The sequence below is a fragment of the Lathyrus oleraceus genome, chromosome 7 (genome assembly GCF_024323335.1).
Source record: "Lathyrus oleraceus cultivar Zhongwan6 chromosome 7, CAAS_Psat_ZW6_1.0, whole genome shotgun sequence".
Taxonomy (NCBI): Eukaryota; Viridiplantae; Streptophyta; class Magnoliopsida; order Fabales; family Fabaceae; genus Lathyrus; species Lathyrus oleraceus.
In genome coordinates, this window is record NC_066585.1 from 303,783,135 (window position 1) to 303,805,551 (window position 22,417).

A 22,417-nucleotide genomic window follows, 5' to 3' on the forward strand; every position below is an offset into this window, starting at 1 on the left:
CTATAACACTTAAAAATGGCTTTTGGGCCCAAATGAGTGGCCTGCTGAAAATTAAATGGGTTTCTGCCATGCAGCGCTCGCTACTGCTTCGCCTAGAGAGCAGCTAGCGAATCAGCTCGCTACTGCCTTCGCCTAGCGAGCAGCTAGTGAATCAGCTCGCTACTGCCTTCGCCTAGCGAGCAGCTAGCGAGCATGACAGTATTTTGTTTTTTCAAAACAGCATGCAAAACACATCTCAGCAAGTTTCCAACAATTTGAACACCAATTCCACACAACAGAAAGTTGTAAATACTTACAATGTTGGGGTGCCTCCCAACAAGCGCTTGTTTAACGTCGGATAAGCTCGACGGTTCGAGATGCTCACAGAGGAGCATCCAAGGAGATAGTACAGCTCTCGCGATCCACAAGACCGCCAAGATACACCTTCAAACGCTGGCCATTAACCGTCCAACTCTCTTTCTTGTCCAAGTCCTCAATGACAATAGCTCCATATTCTTTGACTTGTTTGACACGAAATGGCCCGGACCATTTAGATTTCAATTTTTCGGGGAATAGCTTCAACCTGGAATTGAACAATAAGAGCAACTGTCCGGGCACAAATTCCTTCTTCCGAAGCTTTTTATCATGATACTTTTTCACCTTTTCTTTGTACAACCAACTTGAGTGATATGCGGCATTGCGCATCTCTTCCAACTCAAGCAATTGCACTTTTCTATTTTCACCGGCCAAATCCTTATCAAAGTTTAATAATTTCAGAGTGCACAAAGCTTTGTGCTCCAATTCAACCGGCAAATGGCAAGTTTTACCAAACACCAATTGAAAAGGAGTTAGCCCAATTGGAGCTTTAAAAGCGGTACCGTATGCCCATAACGCTTCATCCAATTTTCGTGACCACTCTTTTTTAGAATTTGACACGGTTTTTTCAAGAATTCTCTTAATCTCACGATTAGAGACTTCGGCTTGACCATTTGCTTGTGGGTGATACGGAGTCGCCACTCTATGTGATACACCGTAATGTTTTAAAACGCTTTCTAACGATGCATTACAAAAGTGCGATCCTCCGTCACTAATCAACACTCGGGGGGTTCCGAAACGGGAACAAATGTTTTTCTTCAAAAATTTGATTACCGTTTTAGCATCCGCCCGAGGTGAGGCAATCGCCTCAACCCACTTAGAAACATAGTCTACCGCCACAAGCATATATTCATTACCATAAGAGGGTGGGAATGGTCCAACAAAGTCGATACCCCAACAATTGAATACTTCAACCTCTTGGATGTTTTGGAGAGGCATCTCGTCTCTCTTACCAATCCCACCACTTCTTTGGCAACTATCACAACTTTGCGCATGGGCATTTGCGTCTTTGCAAATAGTAGGCCAATAAAATCCTGACTGAAGGACTTTAGTGGCCGTTCTTACCCCATTGTAGTGTCCGTCGTAAGGCGAGTTGTGACAATGCCAAAGAATGCTTTGCGCTTCATCGCCAGTAACGCACCTTCTCAAAAGGTTATCACCACCCAACTTAAACAAGTATGGGTCATCCCATACGTAGTACTTAGCATCCGAGAGAAATTTCCTTTTTTGGTTCGAAGTTAGGTCGGGAGGCACCAAACCACTAGCCTTGTGGTTCCCAAAGTTTGCAAACCACGGCCTAACTTGAACTTTGAAAAGTTTTTCATCAGGAAACTCTTCCCAGATTTCCTTCTCGGAAGCGGTAACCTCCACATTAACTAAGCGAGATAAATGATCCGCCACCAAATTTTCCGATCCTTTCTTGTCTTTGATTTCAACATCAAATTCTTGCAACAAGAGGATCCAACGGATGAGCCTTTGCTTCGAGTCCGGTTTGGTGAGCAAATATTTAATCACCGAGTGGTCGGTATACACTATTACCTTTGAACCAATAAGATAGGACCTAAACTTTTCAAGTGCATACACTATCACAAGTAATTCTTTTTTAGTGGTGGCATAGTTAATTTGAGCCTCATTAAGAACTTTACTTGCGTAGTGTATTGCATGAAATTTTTTCTCTTTTCTTTGGCCTAATACCACTCCGATTGCATAGTCGCTCGCATCACACATGAGCTCAAAATTTAAGTTCCAATTTGGAGCGACTATAATTGGAGTGGCAACCAATTTTTCCTTTAAAATTTCAAAAGCTTGTAAACACTCATCAGTTAAAAGAAATACCTGATCCTTAGCTAGCAAGTTACTCAAAGGCTTGGCTACCTTTGAGAAATCTTTGATAAAGCGCCGATAGAAATCGGCGTGCCCTAGAAAGCTTCATATTCCCTTCACATTCACCGGAGGAGGTAACTTTTCAATCACTTCAACTTTAGCACGATCGACTTCAAGCCCTCTTGAAGAGACTTTATGGCCAAGCACTATCCCCTCGGTCACCATGAAGTGGCACTTCTCCCAATTAAGTACAAGGTTTGTCTTCACACATCTTTCAAGAACCGTTTCCAAGTTGTCCAAGCATAGACCAAAGGAACCACCAAAGACGGAGAAGTCGTCCATAAATACTTCCATTGTTTTCTCGATAAGGTCGGCAAAAATAGCTTGCACACATCTTTGGAAGGTCGCTGGTGCTTTGCACAACCCAAAAGGCATTTTTCGGTATGCGAAAATTCCAAAAGGACATGTGAAAGCCGTCTTTTCATGATCGGCCGGGTCAACTGCAATTTGGTTATACCCGGAATAGCCATCTAAGAAACAATATTACTGTTGCCCCGAAAGTCTTTCTAGCATTTGATCCATGAACGGGAGTGGAAAGTGATCTTTTCGAGTTGCGGTATTCAACCGCCTATAATCAATACACATACGCCACCCTGTTGCCACTTTTGTCGGGATCAACTCATCCTTTTCATTTCGAATCACGGTAATGCCACCTTTCTTCGGAACCACATGTACAGGACTAACCCATGGGCTATCCGAAATCGGGTAGATCATTCCCGCATCCAACAACTTAACAACTTCCTTTCTAACAACTTCCTTCATAGTAGGATTTAAGCGGCGTTGCGGTTGAGCTACCGGCTTAAAATCCTCTTCCATTAAGATCTTGTGCATGCAATAGGAAGGACTAATTCCTTTGAGATCGAAAAGAGTCCAACCCATGGCTTCTTGATTCTTTTTCAAAACATTAATCAAACGGGCTTCTTCATCCTTTGACAAAAGATTGCTTATGATAACCGGCTTTGCTTCGGTCTCGTCGAGGAATGCATACTTCAAAGTAGAAGGTAACATTTTCAATTCAATCGACGATTTTTCTTCATTAACCTCCTTCTTCAAGTCTTCCTCCTCAACTTCCCGCGGTTGTAACTCGTTCAGACTATCTAGTTCCCTTAGGCATTCATCAAGAGCTTGCTCTTCTTTAATTGTGAAAACTTCAAAGGAGTCATCAAGAACTAACTCCATAGGAGATATCTCATGAATATGTTTAGAAACTTCGAAAGTTGCCTCTTCGATCACATCAATGCGAAAGCTATCACTTCTATCATTTGAATACTTCACGGCTTCGAATAGATCAAAAGTAACTTCTTCATTTTGGACCCTCACTTTCATCAAACCTTCGTCAACGTCAATCATCATGCGTGCGGTTTTCATGAACGGTCGGCCAAGAATGAGCGGAGCATCATCATCCTCTTCCATATCAATCACAATGAAATCAACCGGGAAGAAGAATTTGTCAACTTTAACCAATACATCTTGGGCTAACCCATGAGGATGGGTAGTCGACTTATCGGCCAATTGCAAAGTCATCCGGATGGCCTTCATTTCAATGTTGCCAAGCCTCTTCACAATAGACAATGGTATTAGATTAATGCTTGACCCCAAATCAATTAGTCCTTTTCCGACATAGACATCACCAATTTTAACCGGCAAAGTAACTCGTCCCGGGTCAACCTCTCTTTTCGGAAGCGTCCGTTGAATGATTGCACTACAACTAGCATCTAGGACAATTATCTCCGGTTCCGTGTACCTCCGTTTTTTAGTAAGTATGTATTCATGAATTTCACATACTTAGGCATTTGCTCAAATGCTTCGGCAAACGGAATGTTCACTTGAAGTTGTTTGAATATATCCATGAACCGGGCGTAATGCCGTTCATTCTCCCTCTTAGATGAAGCATGTGGATACGAAAGGTTTTGGATTGGAGTAGCGCTCACTACCTCCTTTCCTTTAGCAACTCTAGAATTCCTCTCTCTTTTCTTTTTCACTCCATCCACCTTCAATTCATCACTCTTATTATTTTCAACTTCCACACTTTCTTTATTTTCTACTTCACCATTTTTTTCGTCCTTTTCAACTTCTTCCTCACTCCACTCCCCAACTTCACCATCAATACTATCCTCTATTATTTTCTCCTCATCTTTTTTCTCATCCTCTCCTTTTTCACTCTCGTCTCTTTTTTCACTCTCACTAATCAACTCCCTTCCACTTCTCGTCGTTATCGCTTTACAATGCTCTTTTGGATTCGTTTGTGTGTTTGCCGAAAAAGATGGTCCGGGTTGTTGTTCCGCTAGTTGTTTAGCAAGTTGACAGACTTGAGTTTTGAGATTTTTGATTGCCGCATCGTTGCTCTTTTGATTAGCCATCGACATTTGCATAAATTGTGTCAATGTCTCTTCTAACTTTGAAGTCACGACCGGCGGTTGTTGAGGTTGGTAAGGATTTTGGGGAGGGTTTTGACGGCTAGAAGTACCACCCCCATAACCTTGGTTATGGTAATAGTTAGCCCTTGGTTGGAACCCTTGATTCCCTTGAAAGTTTTGTTGTTGATTTTGAGGATGTTGTTGATACGGTTGTTGTTGTTGTTTCCTCGGTTGGTAGTCTCGTTGGTTCGCCATGTAATTCACTTCTTCAAACCCGGGAGGTGGACAAAACCCGGTGTCATGATCATCCTTGCAAAGCTCACAATAAGCTATTTGTTTATCTTTTGAAGGCTCTCTCAACTCTTTTATTTGTTGAGTTAAGAGTTCAACTTGTTGAGAAATGAGTTTATTTTGGGCAAGAATAGCATCGTTTGTCCCAAGTTCAAGCACTCCCGGTTTCTTCAAAGTGTTGCCTCTACTCTGACTTTGGAAGTCATTTAGAGCCATACGGTTAATGATATCAATAGCTTCTTCAGCGCTTTTAGACAACAAAGAACCACCCGAGGTAGCATCCAACAAAGTCTTGCAATTTGGTTGAAGGTCATTCTTGAAAATGTGGATTTGCGTCAATTCGTCAAAACCGTGCCCTTTGCACTTCCGAAGCATGGATTTAAATCTTTCCCATGCCTCATTCAATGATTCGTTGGTTCCTTGCGAAAACATGGAGATAGCCGTTTTGGATTCCATGAACCGGTTGTGGGAGAAAAATCGTTCAATGAACTTCTCTTCCAACATGTTCCAATCCGTCATGACTGCAGGTGTTTGATCCAAGTACCAATCTTTGGCTTTGCCGAGTAAAGCATGAGGAAATAGTCTTTTGAACAACGGTAGCTCTTGATCTTGATCAACTCCGGCCGCCAATGCTATCTCGTAAAATTTGGTGAGAAAAGCAAAGGGGTCTTCATGGTCCATTCTGGTGAATGGACTTCCATATAGCAAGTTAAGAGTTCCCGTCTTCATCTCGGCTTGCCTTCCCGTGTGGTTGGCAAATTGAGTTGTATTCCTCGGACTGTTGACACATGGTGTGGAAATGGGCGGTGGTTGATCCATGATAGGTATGAAAAGTGGTGAATGTGTTGTAGAAGAACTTTCTCCTTGTTCTTGTCGTTGTCTAGCTTGTTGCCTCCTTCGTCTCGTTCTGCTATTCAGTCTCCTTGCGGTTCTTTCGATCTCGGGATCAAAAAGAAGTTGGTCCTCAGGAACCTGTCCTCGCATAAAACGAAAGCTGCACACTAAACCAAACAAATTAACAAGCACAAGTCAAAAAATTCAAAAGTTAAAAAAAGTAAGCAACTATTGCGATGCTCGCAATATCAATTCACAATCCCCGGCAACGACGCCATTTTGTTGGTATAGAATTAGAGTATCGGGGTTTGTTACCGTCTCCACAAGGATTGTGAGATATCTCCGCCGTTCGACAGTTGTTAAGTTCTTAACTCGTAGTAACAAGGGGGGTTTTAATTTTTAGTAACGGTAGCTTGCATAAAAAGTAAGAAATTGCGGTAAAAGTTTTGGTTTTACGATTTGAGAAAGATTGTCAAAGTTAGGGTTCGACGATCACTTTGCATGCATATGTTCGATCAACAAAACTCATAACTCCTTTACATGATAAACACATTCACCAAGTCCTCCCAATGTGTTTATCTCTAACACACATTGTGGGTTTTCCCATTTTGATCCATTGTTGATCTCTCACACAATCTATCAAAATGACAACTTTTAGGTTCAACTTTTTAGTGAACAAAATCATTCATTACTATCTCTAGCTAAAGAACAAGGATGGATGAAAACCTAGGTCAAGAGTTAGAAAACATCTCTCGATCATAAACCAACACAAAGAGTTATCAATAAAACAAGGTTTTCACCATATATTCATCATCAAAGAGTTTACAAATGAAGATCATCCCATATACACACAAAGCTTATGATCATCTACATCTAACCTTGACAAAATGAAGGACTTAGCTACTCATTTTCATGGTAGCTTGTACAACAAGTTTCGGTTGAAGGTTGATCAACATCCGAGTCGAAGAATCGAGATTGGATGGGAATCCACCTTCTTTTTGTGGAATATTGTTAAGAAATGAAGAAATATGAGAAAATGGGTTTCTAGGTTACAAAATATGATCCCAAGAAAATGCTGAAAAATATCTAAGTGTAAAAGTTGTGTCCTTTCCAAAAAGTAGCTCCTACTACTTATAGTACTGGTTCCTGAGTTGTCATGCTCGCTAGGCGAGCAGAATGGTTCGCCTAGCAAGCCCCAAAATAGGCCACCAGAAGTGCCTGCGCCCAGAGAAGTCATCCAAGTCCTGTTTGCATGTGTTCGTTAGGCGAAGAATCCTTCGTTAGGCGAAGCACACGCTTCCTCCTTCGCTCCAGCGAGTTTTGATGTTTTGCTACTGGAATTGCTCGCTGGAATCTCGCTAGTGGCTCGCCTAGCGAGTAAGTGCTAGCTATGGTTTTGTCCAAGTCTGGGAGTGTTCGCTACTTCCTTCGCCACAGCGAGTTTGATCATTTTGCTACTGTAAAATTCTGGGAATGTTCGCTGGCAGCTCGCTGGGTGCTCGCCTAGCGAGCACTTCGCTACATCACTCGCCTAGCGAGCATGCGGATGATTGCTTCCTTTCTTGGTTCCTTTGCCAACTTTCTTGTGTCTTTGTTTTCTACTCTTTCATGCCTAATTCCTGCACAATAACACACAAATTAAGGGTACCAAGATCATTTCACATTGTATTGCAAATCATCAAAAACAAGGGCGGTTTCGAACACTTTCTCGACAAAAAGGAGTGAAAGATGCCCACATTTGATAGCTCAAATAAACACTTTTGTGCATCTAACAACTTCTTAAGGAAATGTTGAACTTTATTCCAATATAAGAAATATCATTTGATTGGCCTTTTTTAGCATTCCTTTCGCCATGATCTTCACTCTCTTGAGACTTGGATATAAAAGCTACACCTTTGTTTTTCTTTTCTGATCTTCCATTTATAGACACTTCAAAGGTTTGAAGAGTGTGAATGAGTTCATGAACCTTTAATGTGCTCAAGTCTTGGGATTCTACAATAGATGTTACCTTCATGTCAAACTTTTTAGGCAAAGATCTGAGTATTTTTTTAACTAGCTTCTCTTCTGACATATTCTCTCCCAAGGCAAATGAATTGTTGACAATGTCTCTAAGTCTCATGCTGAAATCAGAGATAGATTTATCTTCATCCATTCTCAAATTCTAAAACTTTGTAGTGAGTAGCTATAACCTTGACATCCTAACCTTGGGTGTACTTTCATGGGAAGTTTTGAGAATCTCCCAATCATCTTGGCTTAACTACATATATTGATCAATCTAAACATGTTCTTGTCAATACCATTGAAAATAACATTTAAAGCCTTTGAGTTTCCAAGAGCTTCATTATCTTCTGCATTAGTCCATTCATCTTTAGGCTTCAAACTCATAGTACCATCTTGAGAACTAATCACATGATGTTTCCACCCTTTAATCACAACCTTCCAAGTTTTGTTGTCTATGGATTTGAGAAAAGCAACCATTTTAGTTTTCCAATAGTCATAATTGGTGCATTCCAAAACAGGTGGTCTATTGACAAACCCTCTATCCTTCGTGTTTTCCATTTGAACAGAAAATATCTCCATGGAGGTCACCCAAACAAAACATGGTGCCTGCTCTGATACCAATTGAAATTTTGTTCCTCAAGGGCCAGATGTTGGACCAGACGTTAAGACAACCTGTCCAACTTTTAAAAACAGTTTAAGAACATATTTACAACAATGATACAACAATAATAAACAATGCAAAAAGATGTAAAATACCATAAGAGATAGGTAAACCCAGTTCGGTGAAACAAACCTACGTCTAGGGAGCACTCTACCCAAGAAACGAAATTCACTACTCTGAATTAGAACAATTAGTCTTATAATAACCTTCAAACCCTATGAAGTTTTATGTCTCTCTCTAATCCTAGTGACTTTCAATTTAGATCTCCTCCTAAATATGAGAACCCACTCACTTTCTTCAACCACTAACCCCTAGTGCTCAACCTTAATAACAAGTCTATTGATTGTTGAATTCACAATTTAACTAAGACAAACTAACAACTACGCCAAGTTACTGGAATATGTAATAGTGCACAACAATAGATTCAACAATAATCCTTATGAGGGCATTAACATGAAATACAGTAAAGAAAATACCCGCAAACCCTATACACAAAGAACTTAATTTTGTGTACAAATATCTCGACTAAAACATGAGAATAGAGTATCCTTATATAGTAATGTCTTATGGGCTTTTTCCTTATGGATGTCTGATTTAAATTCTTTCAGAATAATAGAGAATCTTGTTGATATTGAATGCTCCATAAAACTCTCCAAAAGATATGTTTTGTTAGATCCAAATTTAAATTCAAGTCAAATTCAAATTCAAGTCTCCATTTAAATTTGAATTGATCTCCAACAACTTTCAAATAAATCAGCCATAGATTACTAACAAATCTGCAACAAATCTGATTGAATAACAATTAGAAAAATCACACCAATCAACTTCTTTTATGGCCTGCTAAAAATACCATATGTTGTAATGCATATGCAGGAACATCGTGTTTCACATGTTGCACAAGTACATCCAAATTAACTCCTCTTCATAACTTGCAGATCTTCAATGGTACAATGAATCTTGGATAGAGAAATACTTAACCAAACTGAAATACCATATGTATATTGTCAGAGAACGGGTGTTGTAACCCATGTGTTGGAACATCGTGTCCAACAAGTGTCCCTTCTGCACCTGAACCAACTTGAGAAAACTCTATGTTGTTTTAAATAATGTTGCCAATCTCAAAAGGACCAACAATTAGGAATCTCGTTATCGTGTTATCAACGACAATGATTGTTATAACTTAATGGAAACTCTGTATTTGGGACTCCATTTATCTTCTCATGATCTAGGAATTCTTGCATCGATCGATCTCCGCTTTGCGACATGGTATCAATTGTTCCGTTAACGGATATCCGCAGGATGTTGCCATGACACGGATCTCATTGATGATCGATAATTGAGGGGGGATATGATCAAATTATTTAGCATAGTTATTTGGTGCGACATATGAGGTGATTATCTCCATTTCATGGGGGTTCTGGTATAGGGATGACTTTAGATTGAGGATGATATGTCCGTGAAATTTCACGAGATTTACGAGTCAATTTCCACAAACGACACCAATATTCCTTTATGGAACAAAAAATGGTGTTGGTTGAAGACGTAAGACTCTAGATTCTGCGATTATGATCTCCAGTGATGTGAAGCGGGTTGAATCTACAAAATTAGCATTCCAACGCCCAAGTTAGTTATGAAGTCCAAGATAAGCATATTCAAAAGTAGAGATCTGAAAAGTGTATCTTGAATCTCATGTTTTCTAACTATATATGTTGGATAATCTTGATTGGACCCTTTTATTGGGCATCTGGCCGACCCATAACAATAAGGAACAATGGCATTGTCACCTTCTTCTTTTTTTAGAAGGAAAAAATATTCATATAAAGATAAAAAAAAGCTAGGGATTAATAATCCATACAAGAAAGAAAATACAAGGCCAAGATGCACTGATAAACATGAACATGACCCAACAAAATATAAAAGAAAGAATCTAAGCAACCCAAAAACCTCAGTCAGAGAGTAACTACCAAAAGAGGAATCTCAAAGAAGAGCGTCCTCCCACCAAAACACCACCAAATAGGAAACACGGCTCGAGCTCAGACCACGAGATCTATCATCATGAGAACTATGTAATCCCTAGCAAAACCAAAACTACTGATCATCACTAAAGGAATGTCAAACTCTTGAACCACTATCGATTCAGACACAAGATAGAATTCTGAAGCCAATTAAAAAAGGAGTTAGAATTCAAAGAACATCAACTTAAAAACCAATTTGAAGCCCAAAAAATAATCTTTTTTTTTTCTATTTTCTTTCACATTTGTTGATGAACAAGAAAACAACTTATTGAAAGAAAATGATCCAAACAAAGATCACACAAATTATTAAATATTCCCTTTTTCGATTTTGTGGCGTGCAACATTACTTAGAATCAAACAATTCCTTAATGTTAAAAAATATCAACATAAAAAATCTCATTTAAAACAAATCACATGGCATTTCACATAGTCACAAATATACAACACATTACTTCTAGGATTTTTATGATCAAACGGTACTAGTAGTTTTCTTTTTTAACAAATACAGTACTAGTTTAATTAATAGTTAATCACAAGGATCAACAACATATATGTTTTACAAAATCCCCACTTCAAATTGAAACATCAACAGGAAACTCATTTATCTCATCATTCCAAGGATTAATCTCCTTAATTGGATCAACATTCCTTAATGCAGACCAAACAACAGTATTGCACTTAAATCCAGACCCAAATGCAATTTGCCAAATCCTATCACCTTTTCTTATTCTCCCTTTAGCTTCACAATATGCTAACACATACCAAATTGAACTACTTGAAGTATTACCATATCTATAAAGTGTCATCTTTGAAGGCTCTAATTCAAAATCACTTAATCCAAGCACCTTCTGCATCTCATCTAGAACTGCTCTTCCACCAGTATGTATACAAAAGTGCTTAAAAGACAGCTTAAAATCAGGTGTATAAACCTTCACTTTGTTGTTAAAGTACTTTTTTGACAACAAAAGATGAAATAAACTTGAACTGTTCTAGTGAAGGCAAGACATATTTTCCTAGTGTTGTGATGTTTTCTTTAAGTGCAAAACCAGCTGAACTCATTAAGTCTTTCGAAAGTGATACTTCATCTTCTTTTTGAAAGACTGAATTATAACAATTATCTTGTGAACCTTTGTGTGTACGGACGGTGTGTTTAAGGTGATACTTAGAACGATGAGAATCTGAGGAAATGTTTGAGAGTAAAATTGCTGCACCACCAACACGAAAGAGACAGTTTGAAAGAAGCATTGATCTGTTGTTTCCTAAGTACCATCCACTGGTCATGTTTTCTGTGTTCACTACTAAGGCATATGAGTTTGAATGTACCTATAAAATATGAAAAAAACATGAATTAAAAGATTACGATATTGTAAAAACTAAAAAGATTATCTGACCTGTAGAAGTTGTTTGGCAAGGTCGATGGCTATGAGTCCAGCGCTACAACCCATACCGCTTAAATTATAGCTCAAAATTTGATGCTTAAGTTTGTAATGGTTAATAACCATAGCACTAAGAGAAGGTGAAAGATTGAATAAACTAACAATTTGTTATAAGAATTTCTATATCCTCAACTTTCATTTGTGTCTTCAACAAAAGCTCATCAATAGCACCAAAAATAAATCGATTCTGTTTCTTCTCTTGCTTCAATAGTGCTAAGAGTTGGTGGAATTTTCGAACAGGACTCTGGCAAATAAGTCTTATCACCAAATCCAGACCTATCCATAATTTTCTTTTGAAAATCTCTGCTCTCATCTTTAAAATATCCTCCACATTTTGATTGTTCTATAAACATTTTCTTACTACAGATGCGATTAGCAAAAGGTCTATAACATGCAAAATCCACTAGATATACCTTTTTTGAGCATTTCTTTTGGTAAAATGTTGCTATAAATGCTATCAAGGCACACCATAGTAGTAGTGAGAAAATGTTACTAGTCTTGAAAAATATATGGACTGTTAAAAAGTATCCAACCACATAGAGGACACAACACTTGGATTGAGATAAGAAAAGGAATGACATTGAATGCATAGTCATTGTGTTGGATATGTATGGTTCATGTCTAGCAGCTTATCTATTTATAAGAAGTCTGAAATAAAGAAAGGGGAGATACATTGAATATTAAAAAATTAAGATTTATGTGGATTGTTTTGGATTAGGTTTGACCTAACCTGTTATCTAATTCGTTTAAATTTTATTGGGTTGCGTTTTTCCTCCAACTTGCAATTTTATTTTCAAAACCGACCTGAACCGACCTATTTATTAATGGGTTAGATTGGGTTGAGTTCGGAGGTTGAATTGACTTGAGTTCGTGAGTTGTTTTTTAAATAAAAAATATATTTTTTATGATTTTTTTTGTCGGTTTTAAATTTTTTTAACACAACTCAATACAATTATACTCATTTATAATACTTAAATTCAATGAAACATGTCATAAAATATCTAATAAAAATCAACAACACGACATAACACTTTATAATAATATAAAATTCAATAATACGTTATTTTCATAAAATGCAAAAATTTGAAATGATACAAAAGAAAATAATAAGCAACATTTAATCTTAAAGTTATGTAAACTCATTGGTTTAATAGTATTATTGATGGTGAATAAAAGTTTTTTAGAAAAATTATGGTTATCAATGAGATATTAATTTTATATTTTATTTATAATAATAATAAAAATAATAAAAAATTATTAAATACATCTCAATGATCATTGAGATGTATTTAATAATTTTTTATTATTTTTATTATTATTATAAATAAAATATAAAATTAATATCTCATTGAGTTATATTTCTTATCTATTTTTGTGCCTCTAGCAGATATATCATACCAATCACAATAGAACAAGACAACTTTATTTTCGCAGTCCAAGTAATTGTATACCAACTCGTAAATATGTGTTATTGTGCCATAGAAGTCGTCTTCACCACCATCTGTAACTCCTTTCACGAACACACCACTGTTTATGGTTTTTTTCCCTTCTGTCCATGTTTGAGTGTGAAATTTATATCCGTTCACAAAGTAAGTGTGCCATTCATTTGCACTTTGAACAGGGCCTCTAGACAAGTTTCTCAAATGGATTATTTCTTGAGTAGGTGCAACAGCGCATGACAACTGCTCTTTGAACCATGCTGGAAAATAAGCATGTGTGTCACTAGTATTCGGATGTTCACCGGTGCTTTGAAAGTAGGAGGTATTGAATGCCCTACAAAGAATATCAATATAAGTTTGAGTAAAAAGTTTGACATATTTAAACAATAAAGTTAAATAGGTGGGTATACTTACTCAAGATATGGTTTAACTTCAACGCAGTTAATCAAGACATGAACATGTGCTGCTTGCAATTCTTTTTGAGTCAGCCAATGTACATTCTTCTTACCAGATGGACGACCGGGAATACCGAAGACTGATAAGGTAAATTTACTTTTTTCATTAATGTTAAATTCATTCCTTATGATTCTTGGAGTTAACATCAAGTGATTGAAATAATGACTGCAAAAATGTGATGTTTCCCGATGCAAATAATGTGCACATATAGATCCTTCAACTTTAGCTTTATTTTTCACGGATCTCTTCGAATCACCCATGAATCTTTCAAACGGATACATCCACCTATATTGAACAGGGCCTCCAAGATAAGCTTCATATGCAAGATGCACAGGTAGATGTTCCATAGAGTCAAAAAAACCAGGCGGAAACACTTGTTCCAACTTACAGAGAATGACTGGAATATTTTTGTCCAACTTAACGATGTCATCCACTCTTAATTTTGATGCACAGATATCTCTAAAAAATTGACTAATTTCAGTGAGTGGATTAAGCACATGTTTAGGTAGTGAAGAGAACGCAATTGGAAGCAATCGTTCCATGAAAACATGGCAATCATGGCTTTTCATTCCATGCAACTTTCCGGTGCTAGAGTCAGCACACCTTGCTAAATTTGACGCATAACCATCAGGCATTCTCAATTCGTTTAACCATCGACAAATCGCTTTAGCTTCTTCGGAAGTTAGACTGTAATTAGCCTTGGGTTTTAGTAACTTCCCATTCGGTTTAACCTTCAACTCCAACTCCTTTCGATTACACAAAATCTCCATGTCCTTTCTAGCCTTCTCATTATCCTTTGTTTTACCTTGAACATCCATCACTGTGTTAAACACGTTATCAAAAAAATTCTTCTCAATATGCATAACATCAAGATTATGTCGCAACAAATTATCTTTCCAATACGGGAGATCCCAAAAAATACTTCTTTTTGTCCAGTTATGTGTATCCCCATATCCTTCAATTCTGCAAGCTTTACCATAATCTGTGAATTTTGGCAGTTCACTAACTCGGTTCCATACTTCACCGGGTGAGAAACGAGGGGGAGGCAAGTCTGTTACTCTTATGCCTTTTTTGAAGTCATTCTTATTTCTTCGAAAGACATGATCTTTCGGTAGGAATCTGCGGTGACAGTCAAACCACGAACTTTTCCCCCCTTTTTCCAACGTGAACGCATGAGAGTGTTCCATGCAATGCGGGCATCCCATTTTTCCATGTGTCCCCCAACCGGACAACATGCCATATGCGGGAAAGTCGTTTATAGTCCACATCAAGGCTGCTCGCATAGTAAAGTTTTGTTTGCAAGATATATCATAAGTCCATTCTCCAATCCATAACCTCTTCAAATCATCAATTAAAGGTTGTAAATACACATCTATTCCAGCTTTTGGACTCTTTGGACCTGGAATGAGGCAAGTCAAAAACATGTATGGTTTTGTCATGCACATCTCAGGAGGGAGGTTGTAAGGGGTAACAATAACTGGCCAACAAGAATATCCACTTCCAGACGCTTGGACATATGGAGTAAAACCATCAGAGCATAGTCCAAGTCTGACATTTCTAGGTTCTGCTGCAAAATCAGGATGTATCATATCGAAGTGCTTCCATGCCGCACCATCAGATGGATGTCGCATTGTGCCCGAACTTGTTTGGTTTGTATGATGCCATGTCATTTGACTTGCACTATGCATTGAAGCAAACATTCTTTTTAACCTTGGTATGATCGGCAGATAAAACATGGACTTCACTGCCACATGTTTTTGCTTACGGTTAATGGCTTTACTGCGAACTTTGTATCTCGGACTCTTACAAAACTTACATTCCTCCAACGATCCATCATTAGTACCAAACTCATTATCGTAAAACAACATGCAACCATTAGTGCAACAGTCAATCTTTCTTACCTCTAAACCCAATTTCGACACCAACCTCTTTGCATCATAAAAACTTGTGGGAAGGTTGTCTTTCGTAGGAGTTGCGTCCAACATCATTTTTGCAAAGAATTCCAAACACTGGTCAGGAACATTCCAATTGGACTTGGCGGCCAATAATCTTACACACATCGATAATTTTGAGTCTGACGACCCTTCAAACAACGGCGTATTCATTTCTTGCAACAATTGATAAAATTTTTGAGCTTCCTCATTCGGCAACTCTTCCTGATCGAAGTCTTGAGGTTCATCATAGGTCACGTTAACCCCAAAAGCATCGCCAACCATGTCACTGATCAAACTAAATTCTTCCCGGTGTTCCATATGTGATTGACTGCTAGAAGCATGTGTAGTCGTAGTCCTTTGTACATTACTCGGCAACTGTTCTCCATTATATGTCCAAACCCAGTAATTTTTAATGAAACCCCTTCTCTTCAAATGACGTTCTACTTCCTCCGGGTCACTAATTATAGGTCTACATTCACATTTTAGACAAGGACATCTTACTCCTCCTTCGCTTAGACAACATTCTTGAGCGAAAGCCCATGTGATAAACCCTTTAACTCCTTCCTCAAAGTTCGGTTTAAGTCCACGTCTTCCTGGATACGTTCTATCGTACATCCAACTACGATAATAATGAAAATATTCCATACTGCACATTTACAAAATCGTTACTATTTTAATTTCAAAAGTGATATTCCTCTATCGTCCAATTTAAAAATCGTTCTATCGTACATCCAACTAATTATTACGTACAATTTAAAAAAAATATATTATACTATTAATAAATATATAATATAACTATTATATACTTTATTGTTTAAACTAAACATATATTTATAAAACATATACCCTAATATGTGTTATTTAAAAAAAAACATTTTAGACATACATATTATTCATACTAATTTTTTTTATAAACATATTTTTAATATAAAAATATATATGAAATTAATGTTTTGTTTTTTTATACATTATTTTAAACATAATATTAATAATACAACTTCTATTTATTTAGTTATCTAAATAATATATATACACACTTATCAATTTTTACTCAAAACACTAATCTATTATATTTTTTAAACTAACCATATTATCTAAATAATAATACAACTTCTATTTTTAGACATGATTCATATTACTTTTTCTAATAAACAAAATATTTCGTTTTTTTTTATAAATATTATTCTGTTTTAATATTTTGTTTAAAAAAAATTATATATTATATTTCTAAAAAATATAATGTGCACATATATAAAGGCATTAAATAGTTTCTAAACAAAGTAATATCAAAGTTTTAATATTTCCAAGCTTGACATGATTTTCTTTTGAAATTTATAATTTCTCTAGAAATAATTAAAAATGATTTTATAAATAGGGTATTAATAGAGAGGATAGTATTGGTATTAATAGTATATTATATAAAATCTATTTCTAAACTATAAAAATTTAATACATAAAATATTCTGTTTTTTTTGTATAATACATTAAATATATAATACATTAAATATTCTGTTTTTTTAAAACTATTATATATTATATTTCTAAACAAATTCTAAACAAATTCTGTTTTAATAATACATTAGGGTATATGTTTTATAAACAAATTCTAAACAAATTCTAAATATATAATACATTAAATTTCTAAACAAATTCTATTTTAATACATAATGTGCACAAAAACAAAATCCAGTCCAAACAAATTCGGTTTTAATACATAATAAGCACAACACATAATCCAGTCCAAACTCAATACATTTAACTAATCTGAAAATAATTAAAAAAAAAATTAAATTTCACAATTTTGAATATACCTGGATGAAGACTTTGAATCTGTTTGTTCCAAATTCTTGAATGAATAATTCACTCTTAGCTATTTCTTAAAAAAAAATACAATAATTAAAATAAAATTCATATATATTAAACAGAAATGGGTTTAAGTTGAAATAATAAAAGTATTTACCTTTAAATTTCCAATTTCAAAATGGATCTGAAGCTTGAAGGAGAGAAATGGGTTGAAGGAACTTGAAGGGAAAATGGGTCTGGTGGAAGCTTGAAGAGGAAACGAAGAAGAATGAAACGGTGAAGGGAAGAGGGAGAGAAGAGGGAAGTTAAAGGAAAGGTTCCCACGTGGTAAACACGTCGCTATTTGCGACGTGATTTACACGCCACAAAACATTCAACGGTCATCTATAACGTCTCTCTAAACCCAGTACCCACATGCTTGTCACGTCGCTATTTGCGACGTGATTGTCATTTCGGAAATTAAATTACACCACATGTACCCACGTGATCAGCACGTCACTAGTTGCGACGTGAATTACATTTCACAAAACATTATTTGAATTTTAAATTTAAAATAGCGACGTGATCTGCATGTCACTACCAAATTTTAATTATTTTCATTTCCCCCCAACCTGAAAAGTTGTCATTCCATTTTTTTATTATATTTTACCTTTAGCCACGTGAAATTCACGTCGTAATTGGCATTTTTTGCCACGTGCATTTCACGTCACTAAATCACGTGGCTGCACAAAGTTATTCTTGTAGTGTGAGTTGGATTAACGGGTTTGCAAATTATAAAATTTAAATCCAATACCTAAACTAAAACAATACGGATTGTTATGGATTGTGTTAGGATATCAGTAAATGAATAAGTTAGGATAATTTATGAATTGTATTGATTTGAATCAGTGTATTCGTGAGCCGACTCGTATCTATGAATACCCCAATAAAAACTAATCTTTATCTCATCATATTAAGTTTCACAATTTAAATATTTATTTATCTAAAATTTGAGACTTAATAGTGTGTTCTTCTTAAAATATAAAACTCTTGTGTTCGAATCTATATGATATTAATAATTTTTATGTCATAGATAGCCTTGCTTTAATTTCAATTAAATATTAATTAATAAACGGTGTGATTGATCTTTTGAATCAATCAATCATAGTATTGGATATCGAAACAATTAAAAATTGCTCTATTGATGAAAATTTGAGTTATGAAAGTGTCTTTCTTTTAAGATCCTAGATTTAAATCATAATATTAGATATCAAATTTAAAAAATAAATAAATATTGGATATCACGAATGTAAAAAAAAAAAAAAACAAATAATAATATTGGATATTAAATTTTTATATATATATATATATATATATATATATATATATATATATATATATATATATATATATATATATATATATATATATATATATATATATATATATATATATATATATATATATATATATATATATATATATATATATCAAATTAAACAATAAAAATATATTTACACCATCAAAGACAAATCATCCAATACCACTCTCTCTTTCCAACTAACGCATTCAAAATAAACGTTCAACATGTATACATTCATAAAAATCAAATTCTATTTAAAGTATGAATCATTCATATTCAAAAGTAAACTGAAAAAATTAAGTGAATAGCTTGATTTTGCCTAAAGTATTATGATTATCTTAGTAGATCTTTATTGTATTTCTTTGAATTCTAAAATGTATTTTCTCTCGTCACGGGTAATTGGTTAGAGTATCTCTTATATGCTTTTTTTAAAATTCTATTTATTTTATAAAAAACGTACACATGGTTTTGAGTTTTTTCTTTATAGACTTTAAACCAATTTCATTAAAATCAATTTCATTAAAGACTGATTATAACAAGATTAAGCCATGAAACCATCATTGTTCTAAAGAATTTTCAAAGACCCATATCTTGAACAAACATTCAAGATAAAAATATAACCAACCAACAAGGGTTTGATTAATTTTAATAGTGTTCTCCTTTTATATTCTGTCACTCTAAAGACCAACAATAAATATATCATTAACTTATTGTATTTGTGATTTCTTTCTCTATATCACCTTAGCTTAGTAAACTACATATTTGATAACAACAACATTTTATTTAACATCTAACAACAAAGTTTTGCCAGTTGAATGAGATGTATTTCTGACAAGTTCATGAATAACACTAGTAAGAGAGTCATTAGCATTAGGGTTTATTTTTGAGGTTTTCAATTGTCTGGGTGAATTGGGAATGGTAGAGATGGACATATGTTCATTAAGAGAGAGATGAAGTAGGATTGAGAGATAATGATCAATATTTTCTTGTTTTGCATTATGATTTCTTAAGTTTCCATTATAGGAGTGGTTTTACTATCATACTAATTGAATCCACAAGTTAGTTACAACTTGTATTGAAGTTAGTTACATTCAATAACTACACTAACTAACCTTCTAACTGCTTTTAACTTCCTTAACTAACTTCTCAACTAGAATGTGTAATACATTCTCTAATACTCCCCAACACACTCATGGTGGGTCGAGTTAATATACCTTGAGTTTGTTTCTGAAATCTATGAACAAAGTTGCGGGAAGAAGTTTTGTTAACATGTCAGTAATCTGAGCATGAGTATGAACATGATGAGTTTCCAGATGCTTCGGAACAACCTCCTATCTGAAAAAATGAATGTCAAGTTCAGTGTACTCCGCCTTAGCATGTAGTACCAAATAATGGGATAACATTACTACACATAGATAGTCACACAGAAACGTGGGGACTAAGTAAGAAATATGTAATTCGGAGAGAAGAGACTCCAACTAGAAAAGCTCGGATGTCATATGCACCAACGTATAATATTCTGCTTCCGTGCTCGATCTCGCACCTATGGCTTGTTTCTTTGAGTTCCATGACACAAGATTGGGACTAAAATACACACATGAAATTGAGGTAGACCTGCGGTCATTAATGTCATCAGCCCAATCAAAATCATTGAATGCATGTGAAGAGAACTTGTGTAACATGTTAAAAGGGGGAAAGCATTAATTTGTTAGTTATCGTGCCACTCAAGTAATGCAAGATGCGTTTGAATCCACACTAATGAAGTTCCAACGAGTTTCCATGAACTATCATGCTTTAATTACACAAAATGCAATGTCTGAGCGTGTGGGCGTAACATATTGCAAGGCACAAACCGTGGAAAGATATAGGAGAGGATCATGTAAGACATTTGTACCAATATTGCTCAATTTACAAGTGTGAGCATAGGTGTATGCACACCTTTTGCTTTTCAGACATGTTTACTTTGGAAAAAAACATCCCTATTATATTTGGTTTGCTTGATAAGCATTTATTGGTGACACACTTTGATACTAGTGAAGTATTGGGGAATGCTTAGCTTCTTTAATTCAAAATTGTAAAGAAGTTTGTTGATGAGATTTTGAATCAACTTGGGATAAGATCTAGTTAATAGGATGTCATCCACATATATGAGAGCATAAAGTGTGATGTTTTGATGGTTGTAGACAAATAGAGAATGATCACACATGCTTGAAGAGAACCCAAAATGAACCAAGGTTTGATGTAATTTCTCAAACCATGCACATGGAGCCTACTTTAAATCATAGATGGCTTTATTGAGTTCAGAAACTAACAATGGATTAAAGTCAATGCATACTGGTGACTATTACATATATACTTCTTCATGTAGATCCCTACTAAGAAATGCATTGTTGATGTCGATCTTTTGTATCTCAAATTTATATGCCATAAATAATGTCAAGATCACACATATTGTTGTTGGCTACACGTGAGAAGGGTTTGTGAAAATCAAAACCATGTTGCTGACGGAATCCATTAGCCACCATCCTTGCCTTGTATATATTAACACTCCCATTTTGTTATTGAGGGATGCATTTCCCAAAAGGAAAATTGTGTGTGACTTGCCTTAGAAACGTTATGGTTTGAAAATTGGTTATAGGTTTGAGAGATCTATGAACCTGCGATGTTTGTGGATCTTAAGAGTGACCATCAATATTGAAAGGAAACTAATATTCATTGAAGATAACATACTTAGATATAAAAATTGTGCATTCCATATTTATGCGCTTGTGGCCTTTGTTTGTAGGCAACACCCCCAAATAGACACATTTGGAGCTCATGAATTGCAACTTGGGTTGGTTGTACAACCTCAATTGTGGGTAGCTGACACAACCAAATATATTTAGTGACATGTAGTCTGGTTTCTTGTGATATATTACATAGAATGGTGATATAGAGCTAGGCAATACATCTAGTGAAGCTATGGTCCCAATACGTAGTTGGCATGGATGCATCTTCTAGAAAGGTGGGCCCTATTTCCATGACCTGTCTATGCTCCCTTTCAACCATGTCATTCTTATGTGAGGTGTATGGGCATGTTAATATATGTGTAATTCCTTATTCATTAAGAAAATTGGTAAAGGTCATGAAATCTCCATCACAACTAGGCATAATGGATTTGATTTTGACCTGAAATTGTGTGTCAACAAATTTTTGAAAGAGTTTGAATTCCGAGAGAGCATCACTCTTTTGTTTAAGCAAGTAAATCCAAGTATAAATGGAATATGCATCCACAAAAGATATGTAATAGCTATAACCATTACTTCATGATGGGGGTGCTTGATTAGTCATTGTTTTTGTTATATTTATCATCATTTTAATAGTAAAATCTTATGAGTTATATCCACTTGCATACATTTTTTATCAATTTAGATGTCATTTACATGCATTTAGAAAGTTTTCATTATTAAGAGTTTTCCTTACATCATTTGATCTTTTGGAAAGACTTTTGTGTGTTTCACAGGTTTTAGAGACAAAGATAAAAGCAACCAGGAAAACAATCCAAGCCAATATGTGTATGAAGACGCATACGGAACAAGAAAAAAATATTCCTTCCCATACGTGTATCAAT

At 35.4% G+C, this 22,417-nt stretch overlaps 1 protein-coding gene and 1 pseudogene across 1 annotated transcript; both read right to left on the bottom strand.

The window, feature by feature from the left end:
* Positions 1-10,819: 10,819 nt before the first annotated feature.
* On the bottom strand, positions 10,820-12,429 carry LOC127100560 (3-ketoacyl-CoA synthase 2-like; annotated as a pseudogene).
* Positions 12,430-13,170: 741 nt separating this feature from the next.
* On the bottom strand, positions 13,171-16,307 carry LOC127103554 (uncharacterized). The gene is made up of 2 exons (XM_051040805.1): positions 13,687-16,307; positions 13,171-13,606 (listed from the first exon to the last, which is right to left on the bottom strand). The coding sequence occupies exons 1-2, from the start codon at positions 16,305-16,307 to the stop codon at positions 13,171-13,173; spliced, it is 3,057 nt and encodes a 1,018-aa protein (XP_050896762.1).
* Positions 16,308-22,417: the final 6,110 nt, after the last annotated feature.